The sequence below is a fragment of the Haliotis cracherodii genome, unplaced genomic scaffold (genome assembly GCF_022045235.1).
Source record: "Haliotis cracherodii isolate W230 unplaced genomic scaffold, xgHalCrac1.p SCAF_5, whole genome shotgun sequence".
Lineage (NCBI taxonomy): Eukaryota > Metazoa > Mollusca > Gastropoda > Lepetellida > Haliotidae > Haliotis > Haliotis cracherodii.
The window spans coordinates 44,843,738-44,855,737 of NW_027266308.1; the positions used below are offsets into that span (position 1 = coordinate 44,843,738).

Genomic DNA, 12,000 nt, shown 5'->3' on the forward strand with positions numbered 1-12,000 from the left:
TACCATCACTATTTCATAATGATCAATACACACGTGCTAATGATGTGGTCGGAATCATACAATGGACTCAGCTTTCAGTCGAGATATCCTATGATTATGTAAAGGGTGGTAGTACACGTGGTTTACATAAACATAAGTCCAGACTTGCAAATTCTCAGTTAATAAACATGAGGAAAAGGAAAAATAGTGCTTGGACGATATACCGATGCATCGGGGGCTCGCGATTTTTTACTTCTCAATACAAGTATCGATCACAGTGCGATTCTTACCTTAAATGTTTGCTTTAATAACTGTAACACTAAACGCTAATTTGTAATGAACGTTTATAGTGAAAACGTAAATATTTTCATCAGTTGTCCCATGCTTCACACTGCCGAGTGTAAATCAGGTATTTGGCCATCCTGTCTATGAAAAGGATGGCTTAGGGACCACAGATAAGAGCATATGCAAGGATCATGATACATATCTGATCGTAAGTAAGGTATCGTGATACCTACTGGGTCGCACATTTGGTGTATCTTCCCAAGCCTAAGGAAAAATAGAAGCGTTAAGATCGCAGACACTTGTCATGTTCTATATCGAAGGGTAGCAAGCGGCAGGACAGATGTGTTAACAAAAGAGACAAAACCCTTTCCGTATCCAAAGGAAATCTCTGCATAGAGTCGATTGTACGATTCCGGCTATATCATGAGCATGTGCTTATGGATGCCTATCATATAATGATTGTACCAGGTGTTCGCGAAAAGGTGATCTGTGATCAGTCAGGCGGACTGATGTAAATATGTTAACAGAGTGGTATATAGTTTCTACTAAAACGTATAACAAAAGGCATTGCTTCCTAAGGCATGTCTCCTTACTCTGAATACAATAATGAAGAAACGACGATGACACTGTGAATGTGACGGCCAATCGCAGTGACGTAAGCTGCCGTAACCATAACTTTGATCAAACACGTGTGTGAGTTCATTACAGAAGACTTCTAACATTAAGTTTGGCATTGCTTGATTGCACTTATATTTTGTTCAACGTTCATACAACCGTATTGTTATTCTGACAGCATCGTCGTATAGAACACAAGACCAAACGCATATGGAATATAAAATTACCAATTTGTATACAACAAGTGAATACAGAACGTGCTTTGCCTTTAAATTGCACTAAATAATTGATGAACAATAGTAGGTTGAGGGTGTGCCTCTCACATTAATGTCCCCTTAAAATATTGTCTATTTCTAACATTTTGATAAACATGTTCGAAATAACCTATGATCAACATAATGAGTGTCTAGCTTAGTAGGGCGCATGGGTGGCCCATTGGCCCAGTGGCCCAAGACGCAACGTTTTTTTCTGTACAGAGTTGCGTCCCTTAGGAATGCCAGCATTCCATGATAGGATATGATGTGAAACCCAGTTTCGACCTCATTAAGAATCCTGGTTTGTTAGCAACAACGCGTGCTCGTGGGTTTCACTCAAGTGCTAAACGTCAAAAATTAACATCACTTCAGGTTTACCTCACACATCGAGCTGACAAACTGTCATATCACTGAAATACAGGGGCTGTAAACACATTCTCATTCTAACAAAGACGATAATCGGAAGCAACTTCTTGGCTTTTCGACATAATATTACCTAAAAACGTATGATATAAAAACAACGGTGTGTGGGTGAGGATGTGAGCTCGCGCGCGCGTGTACGTATGTTGTTTTTTGTTGTTGCCTGCAAATACATGCAAATACAATGGTCTAGTGGTAGAGCGTCCGCCCGGTGGGCGGAATGTCCGGGGTTCGAGCCCCGGCCGCGTCATACTAAAAGACGTTAAAAGATGGTACTTGTTGTTACCCTGTCTGGCGCTCGGCATTAAGGGGCCAAAAAAGGACTGGTCGGCTCGGAGTCAGTATAATGTGTCTGAGTGGGGTACTCATATTACACTGCGGCACGGTATCTCAGTGTGCTAGCACTATAAATCGACAACAATCCGGTCTAGTACAGGCAGCCACACATACACACACGCATACACACACGCACGAACGCACACGCACGCACGCACGCACGCACGCACACACACACACACACACACACACGTGCACGTCGCTATATAAGTGGAATAATCTTGGACGCGACGTTAAACCCAATTTCACCTCACCTGTTATCAACAAAGTCACCGGATCCGTTTAGTCGCCTCTTACCGCCTCCTGGTGGATAGAGCGTCGGTCCGGAAAGCGAAAGGTTGGGGGTTCGATCCCCGCCGCGTCATAGTACCAAAAGAGGTTAAAATATGATACTTGTTGTTACCCTGCCTGCACAAGAGCGGAGGTCGGCTCGGTGGCAGTATACTTTGTCTGAGTGGTTTTTTTATGTTAAAACTGAGGCATGGTATCTCAGTAGGCTGACACTACAAACTGGCACTTCAGCTTCTGTTAGCGTTTGTATTCTACAGACAATTCTCAGGCATGAACGTGAACACTCTATTTTGAGAGTTCAAACAATTAGAAATACCTAAATCACATATCTAGGCATGAGGTTTAAAATGAAAGGCCCAAGCGACAATTTTATGTGTTAGACATGTTAGTTGAAAAGATTAGCCCAGTGTCCGCTCTTAAATGGACCGATGTTTAGAGAAATAATGTAATAAATTACTGTATTGGAAAGTTATAGTTTATAGAATGTTTATGAATAAAGGGCAATTCCGAAAAGGTCCGAATCAGAAGATGACAAAGATCATGTTCAGTATGAATAAAGTTCTCATATTGTTAATCCCTATTGGTCATATAACATATAAATATACACGTTTTAATATGTTGTTTGCATTTCATTTTAAAGTTAACATTGGTTGTTTGTCCACGTTAATGACATAACGCGTATAGCTGAACGACGAATGGGTGAGCCAGTGTGAGCGACCTTTAACATGTGAACTAACCTGTTCATAATCTACTCTGACATGTAAATTAACAAAATTAATTCCTACTATTTTAGGAAAAAAGGAATTGCAGTCGAGGTTGAAGATTGTATTCTGGCAGACCGGCCATATCTCACAGTACTTGTGGGGTCTCTCTGGACGTAGGTATCAGCGAAACGGTCTAAATGGACCATGACGTTGCTCTCAGACAGATAGCTAGTGTTTCATCGAGGCGGATGCCGCGTTTCAAAACCACCACTGTAGACATGGACGGCAATAAAATCTACTGATGGGACTATTTATCTTGGCGGAAGGACACACATTGTATGTCAGGCATGACAGGGGACAGTGGGAAGGTCGGACGGACACAAAGACAAGAGATACGAGAGATTAGCATTTTTGAATACTATATAATAAGCTGGTTGTCCTAGCTTTGTGAACTCTGCAAGCATATGTGTACGAGAACAGGTTGTGTCGACCAACAGTGTGTGTTTTTGTGATGATTTAATACATTTCTAATTATTTTATACATCGTATAACAAAATACATGACTAACTTAATCTCCTGAAACACTGAACATTACTCAACATATTTAAAGCCATTTTCATAAACATATATTTACGAAACTCTAGATAATAATATGAAAAATGTCTTGTTTTTACAGCTTGTTTCATTTTCACGCATATGCACTTTCATTGTGCGTCACGAAAATATTTACACCGTTTTAGGTAATGTATGTAAATGTGTGTATTTTTGTTGATGTGAAATTACACCTAATAAATGTGGAGATGTTTTGCTCCCTTTTTTTACATTTTTAAATACAATAATACTTTTTATCTGAAATAACAGCCTGACATTAACTTTATCTGATAAAAATGCAAATTTAAATTACAATTTTCTTCCTTCAAACAAATACGCCGCCTCACTTTTCCGAATTTTCTTTCCCTAATTGTATTATTTCTTCGACAAGCTATGATGCCTGTAAGGTAATGAGGCCTCCAGGATACCACCATCAGAGAGAGAGAGAGAGAGAGAGAAAGAGAGAGAGAGAGAGAGAGAGAGAAAGAGAGAGAGAGAGAGAGAGAGAGAGAGAGAGAGAGAGAGAGAGAGAGAGAAGGTTTGTGTGTGTGTGTGTGTGGGGGGGGGGGGGGGGGGGGGGGGGGGGTCATAGAAGAGGAGAGACAGAGCGGACGGTGGACGACCAAGTGTCTTACAACCAAAGGCGACTGAAGCCCTCGTCGTCCCTCCACGGAGAGCGGGGACGGAGCCTCGCTGAGAGGGAGCTCAACGCCGACATGTCAACCGCTCACGGAATCACGACACTATTTGCAAACCCGCGCTCAGTAAACACAAAGTTTCGCATTTTATACTCCAAACTCCACATCGGAATAGGTTGACAATTTGGAAACTCCCAAGCTCCTGAGTTTTTGCATAGTTACTCATAGTGTTTGACGCGTTTTGTTTCCGATAAAATGTGACAAATTATAGGTTATACATTATCATATATTTAACGGAACAGCATTATCGAGTCAGTTGTAATCAATCAGCAATAAGTTCTCATAACCGTTCTTTCTTTTTAAATACAAGGTTTCATTATATTACCTTCAGAAACCTGTGTGAGAATGCAAGTGATTTATCATAAACCATGCCCTGAGCAATACTCCTGGCAGTCGGGCCTTACTTTGTTTCTGCATGCTTGTTTTATTTGGCATTAATAACTTCTCAATATGTGATGTTGGTACATGATATATAAATATACCACTTTCTATTAAATAAAACTTTTGGTACGAGTTTCGTGCGGTTACATGGTAAGAGAGACACGGCAGATTTGTTTCAAATCTATTGGATCATGTAAGCAATGATACACGTGATGAGATGTAACATGATGGTAAAGCCTTATTGATGGATGATCAATCAGATAAATATAACACTGTCCAATCTATTCATATACATTCACAAAAAAGGCATCATAGAATAAATTATATATTGTCATGTTAATGCTTTCACTTTGTCTTGGTTATTGCTTCCTATAGATACGTTTTATCCCATAATTATATACATTCTAGTATATATTCTCTTTTATTCCATAACTATTTACATTATAGTATATATCCTCTTTTATTCCATAACTATATATATTATAGCATATATCCTCTGTTATTCCATAACTATATACATACTAGTATATATCCTCTTTTATTCCATAACTATATACATACTAAATAGTATGTATATATCCTCTTTTTGTCAGTCACTGCAATAACATATTATCTTTCTTAACTAGCAGAAAATAATAAATTAAAACTTGCAAACAGTTTATTTTTTAAATCAAACCTTTTAAGATAGTTAAGAAAATTAATAAATGTAGATATCTTTAGTTGTATATAAAGTGCTGACATCTTATACTGAGCATGGCGCGTCGTCCAATTATCGCAGTAACGCTGTGATTAATGCACGTGGAGGGATTATTAAATTTAATGATCAAACACAGGTATAATTATCCCGTTGAGATCGGAGACAATTTGAATTAATTAACCTGAGAGTTTACACAAAACAACTGCTCCCGTGTTGCTAGCGTCAGTTCCTAATACTACATTTTAAACCATATGATTCATTTCTTTTCAAAACGAAACCATTTAACATGTTAAGATATGCTAGTGAAACAGGTGATAAATTTTCTTGGAGCTCTCGTTTTATACCTTAACGTTTAGCCCCTCCGGGCACCCCTTGTATAATTACAGTAAACAACAAGTGTGCTGTTCATATGGAATCATTTGTTTTTGAGGACCGCGAGAGGGTGACATATGACTTTAATAATGTTCAGTTTCCGCAATACTTGTTACATTTTTCTCATACGAAAAAATAATTGTTAAGTAACTAAAGGCGGGATTTAGAAACAATCGGGAAATTGTTTATTGATTTACATTTAGCCTGACACTGACAGTTTTGCTCATAACCCGGCGGAAGCAGCTTTTTACCTGCATATATATTCTGTAGAATATCATTAATAAATTTGAATGCAAACGGTCTTTCCTCAATATGTTCCTGAAATAAATCTAAGATTTAATGTGTATAATTTACTGACGTGTATACATTTTTGTTACTGTTTACTTATATATATATATATATGTATATTGAAAATTATGTGTTATAGGTTTACCCTGTTATTTCACCTATCTTATTTTCAGAAACAAGAGTAATTGTAAAAGTACTATTATTTCTCCGTGGTTGATTTTATAACTGACAGACGTTGCTAGTGTGTTTGCCTCTTACAGGTTTAACAGTTACCGGCGTCTCGGCAATACAGTAACAATGTGTCGCATGTATGAGAATATATGTAAGGTGACTTGAGATGTTTCTCGGAGTCTCCCCTGTGTCACCTCCTCCCCTTGTCCCCGCTATATCTTGTCCTGTGATGTGACTTTCAAACCGCCTTTGTCGCCCCTGTGGAGAAAACTACTGATATCCATCTCCATAATACTTCACATTTCAATGCAAATGCATATTTTTTGTTGAAATGTGACATATTATGAGGATATATGTCAGTTTGTTCGTAAAATGCATAATTTTGTTGCATTGCACAGCGTTATGGCGATAGATGTCCATGGGTTCTACTGCAGAAGTGACAAAGAAAGTGTGAAAGTCACACACATGTGCCCTATCTTGCATGTGATTCATAACGAACCCATCACGTGCATGTAGTAATAACTCACATTGTGTTTACATTTATCACAGCAGAGAACCTTCATCTCACAGGTGTGCTGACACATCATCATTGCTTTAAGTGAAAAATGCATTAAAAGGATATTAATTTACTTTTTTTACCCTGGGCAGCAAGGAAATTTACATCAGAAATAACACGTCGAACCCCCGAGGGGACTCAACCCAAAAAAGTACGAGAATCTGTACTTAACTAAGAAGGTGTTACCCGAAATATAACATTCTTAAATGTGTTCAAATAACACGTTGTCATTTTTATTTTCATTGCACTTTTTTTTTTATATCAATTCAATATATACCAAATTTAAAATAAAATCTTAACAGCCCTGTTGAATTTGTACCTTAAACGCCTTCATTAGCAATACGTTTCTGTGTTAATTCGAATAGAGAAATGAAAGAACAAAATATTGTAACGCCAAGTGGAGTTTGGTGATACGTTGGTTTTCCCTTGATAATTTTATTAGATCTTGATCTTGAGTCACTGTTGCTATTTCGTCCGTGGACAGGTTTCACCGAAAATGCCATTATCAGAACACATAGGCGTGATATCTTTAAAGGGTTGTCCAACAACAATGTTTAACTTACATAGAATTTCATACAGATATTTCCCTGGATGTTAAGATATTAAAACGTCAGCAAAATAAGCCCTAGGCTGTCCTACATTTTTATAAGTAACATACATGTGATGACATTCTCGGAAGCTGGCACTTGCTACATCAAAAGAATCCTCATTATTCAAGATAATATATGACTTTTGCCCACAGGCCATTGTATTGAGCGGCGTTGTTAAATGGTTCATGATTAAATATTACAGATGTTTTAACTTTTGTATATATGCTTAATTAATATGTAAAATATAACAAATACATACGTATTTGAAAAGTTACTAAAGAATTAAATATCCCCTTTACTTAAAAAACTGATACTTAAAAGAATATAAATCAGTTATTAATTCTGACAAACTGTACTCACGTTCACTTCATAGAAGACAGTTATGACAGAACGAAATACATGCGATTTCTTGAAGTAATCGATGGTGTCGATTAGTGTCGTAATCAGTAACAAAAACACCCCATATGAAACTACTTACCATTACGTACATTGTATAAGGAGATGACCAATATATGAGTTATTATATCCAGCGAACAGACCGAGTCGAGTTGTTTTTTTGGGGAGTCATATTTTTAACATGTCCTCTTTCGCAAAAAAAATGAATACCCACTAATTCTTTGATAGTTGAATACAAGGATAATGTATACCTAACAGTTATCATAATAAGGTATACAAAATATTTATACAAACATATTTGTTTTATCCATAGATTGTATTCAGTAAAACTAGTGTTTTAACGTGTTGCATGGCATTATTATGCTTATAACATCTGTGAACAGACAGCAGTTGACATGTTCCTCGAGGTGAATTTTGACAAATGCTAAACTAACTTACCTCCCAACGTCGAAAAAGCCAGAGCCCATCCCGAAACCAGGTGCCTGGATGGGCTGACGTAGCAACTCCCAGTGGAAATATGACTGTTCATTCATGGTCAAGTTGGATTCTAAACAGCGAGGTAAAAGTTTTAAAAGTTGGAAAGTGTAAACAAACTGCGACTGTCTGCTACCACGCGGGTATATCACACACTGCTCGCTTCGGCAGCGACTGAAACAAGTGCGATTAAACGAATCATGACCCCATGATCGATACAATCGTCACTAATTATTTCACAAACACCTATTAAAAGCGTTATCCCGTAGTTGACACGGTCCCTCCATTGGTAGAGCTCAGAACACAACACATTGTATCGCTGTCAGAGAGAGCCGTCTGCTACTGTTGCCAGCGACACCTATCGGCAATTGTACTCAACCCACTTGAGCGGTGTGCCCGCCTCCCTCAAGGAATATATTTTTCATTGGCTGTTGGGCGTTGTATCGCGATGCTGGAAATTAGATTTTACTCTCGTCTGCCAACTGACAGCTGCCCTTCGGTAGTAACTGTTTAACATGTTAAAGACGCATTAAACATGTGTATCTCACTCCATGACAGTAGTGGAATTGTCGTCTTTGTGAACCTCATAATATTGTTCATAAATCCCAACCGAACTTGCTGCAAGGTGAGTTGATTATTAAAGTGTTAAGAAACTGTTTCATCTTCAACTATCTTGGTACTGTTGCAATGGCAAGTTTTGTTAATAGGTAAAACAGTGTATTTCAGCTAAATATTAGAGATAAAATACATTCACCGAACGTTGTCTACTCAATTTTGTTGAATAAAGATAAATAACGTTGCGTTGGTAATGATATCTATAAGGTTGATCGACAATATTAATGATAATATATTAGTGTGTGATTGACGTTAACCATGTATACACCTGACGAAAACCTAAGCATCGTTTATTATATATTTCCATATAAAATAGTCATTTTCTAAATCGTATCAGTTCTGAATGTTTATGACACATTTAATGTTGTTTACAAAATGACATACCTCTATTGAAATAAAAAAACGAAATCGATAATCTAATGACATGTTTTGTAGTTGTTTCACTGCAATAGTTGTTTGACCTCCCTCTCCACTGCTTCTTAGCATCATATGGTATGACTCAACTTCCCAAGAGGTTTGGGTAGTATCTTAGACATTTTTAAAACGGGGATCAATGTCATAGCTAAATATTCCCAAAGTTACACATTTCTGTAAGTTTTCAGTAGAGAATATAGGTTTAAATAGAAACGACAAAACCCTTTCCATATTCACAAGAAATCTCTGCTAAAAGCAGAGCATGTGTCTATGAATCACTTTCTATGATGATACCAGGCGTTCGCGAAATGGTGATCGTATCCTGTTCCACCGCTGGCACCAAAGAAATGTTCAAAGATAGGTCCCATTCTACTGCCATTGTGACGTCTAAACGTATTGCAATACCATAGCCAAAACCAGCAGATTGGATCAGATTAATCTTTTCTAATTGACCCACGAGCCATGGTACAAGAACATTTACTTTCTTCAACCAATGCAGTCAACATTAAGATGGGAGGAATCATTAAGAACAGCTAGTTTTATGATCCAAGATTGCAATAAATTTTGAAAACTTCATAATTTTCTTTTTATATTTGAAGAGGATAGCAATGCTTTGCACCAGAACGCAGGGACGCCTTCTGTCACTCATATTGTGTAACGTGATTTCAAATGGATTACGTCTTAATATGCCACTTCAGTTTTCAATTACGTGTTTCTATTGGTTTTGTTAATGTGTTATGCCATATGATGTGTGTGAATCTAACATCTCTGGCAATGACATCGACATTTAGGATAAAAATAAAGACATACGTTACACGTCCACATGTATATTAATACAAATGTATGTGCATGGTTTGTAATGTAGCAGTGAGATTACGGTCTCTCCCTCAATTATACGTATTGGCTATGTCCATAGAAATAACAGCCTTTTCCATATCCATTAGAATTCAACCCGTGAAGATCCGAGGTTAGAATAGGTCTTCAGCACCCCATGCTTGCCGTAGAAGGCGACTACGCTTGTCGCGAGAGGCGACTAATGGGATCGGATGGTCAGGCTCGCTGACTTGGTTGACGCATGTCATCGTACCCCAATTGCGTGGATCGATGCTTATGATATCAATCAGAGGATTGTCTGTTCCAGACTCGATTATTTACAAACCGCCGTCACATAGCAGGAATATTGCTGAGTGTGGCGTTAAACATCAAATAAACAAATCATAAGATGTTCCGCCGAAAGCAGGGTCGATTGTACAATTCCGACCATGTCATGAACACGTGTCCATGCATCCCTATCAAAAAGTGATGACACCAGGTGTTCGCGAAAAGGTCAGCGTATCCTGTCCATCAGTGGCATCCGCCACAAACACAAAACAAAAAGTCATGCAAAATCAAGTCAACTGTTCACCTAAAAATAACACGGGAACGTATGGTACAAGTGAAGGATTGCATCGGGCACTCTTTTGGTACCTTTACTGAGGCGTTGAATGTTGTCACCCTGATAAAACAACTTTTGAGCAAGAGTCGTATGTCCATAGAAATATGGCAACATCCATAGAATCGGCACTCCAGATTCAAGAGCATCGAATAAACGACGACCGCTGTGATCCTACAGCGTGGAATACAACAATTACGTTGCGTCTTGCATCCAGTGGTATATGGTATGTATGCGCCGATTTCCATGTTGCAAGATGTTCAGGATGATGTTCTCAATGGATGTGAAGAAGAGGTGAGGTGAAATGGGGTTTAATGCACTTGTACAGCGACGCGCATGTACGTGTGTGTGTGTGTGGCTGCTTGTACTAGTCCGGATTATGCCGATTTATAGTGCTAGCACACTGAGATACCATGCCGCAGTTTAACATGAATACCCCACTCAGACACAGTATACTGACTCCGAGCCGACCAGTCCTTGTTTTATCCCCTTAATGCCGAGCGCCAGACAGGGTAACAACAAGTACCATCTTTTAACGTCTTTTGGTATGACGCGGCCGGGGATCGAACCCAGGACCTTCCGCTCTCCGGGCGGACGCTCTACCACTGGACCACGGAGGCGGTCGATGTGAAGAAGAACAAGTTTGGAGTGTTGTACACATGCCAACATTGCAATGCATTGCAATTGCAATATGGTGTGCAATATGTTGAGCCATGATGGCCATAACCAGGAAAGACTCACTCTCAACCATGATGTGTCCGACTGTGTGCGTGGATCGGTGCTAAAACTCCTGGATAAGGGTTTGTCTGATCCAGACACGACTACATGCAACCATGAAGGGACTGCGGAGGGAACCACAATTCACGCACTTCCTCACTCACTCTCTCATGATCCCAGGAGACACACTGAGCGGACCCCTCCATTCAGTGGTGTATAGCTCCACTCTGTATGAAGCATGAAATAACACAGGACCCGTTTACAACTATAACTGTCCAAAATGAAAAGAAGTTAAGGAAGCGAATGGGTCCAGGGTATTTATCAAAATAGAATAACATACTGTTTGTTTGTTTCTTTGTTGTTTAACGCCGCACTCAGCAATATTCCAGCTATATGAAGGCAGTCTGTACCAGACAATCCAGTGATTAACATCATGAACATCGATCTACGCAATTGGTATAGGATGACATGCATCAACCAAGTCAGCGAGCCTGACCGCCCGATCCCGTTAGTCGCCTCCTGCGACAAGAATAGTCGCCTTTTACGACACGAATGGGTTGCTGAAGACCTATTCTACCCTGGAGCTTACGTTTCGAAGAATACACCGAATAATATAGGATGGTACCAGACAGACGCTGTTGTGCATTGTAAACCAGCTCCTCTGAATTTTATGAAACTGGGTGTTGGTTTAACGCAGTTGCTTCGAGATTCAGTTGGGAAGCCT

The 12,000-nt window shown here is 39.0% G+C and overlaps 1 protein-coding gene across 1 annotated transcript in view; it reads right to left on the minus strand.

The window, feature by feature from the left end:
• LOC139442048 (protein trachealess-like) overlaps positions 1 to 8,144 on the minus strand; it is a 118,609-nt gene extending 110,465 nt beyond the window's left edge. The window contains exon 1 of the mRNA XM_071222829.1: positions 8,063 to 8,144. Within this exon, the coding sequence (XP_071078930.1) occupies positions 8,063 to 8,091 (29 nt within the window). The 5' untranslated portion in view covers positions 8,092 to 8,144. The remainder of the gene's footprint in view (positions 1 to 8,062) is intronic.
• Positions 8,145 to 12,000: the final 3,856 nt, after the last annotated feature.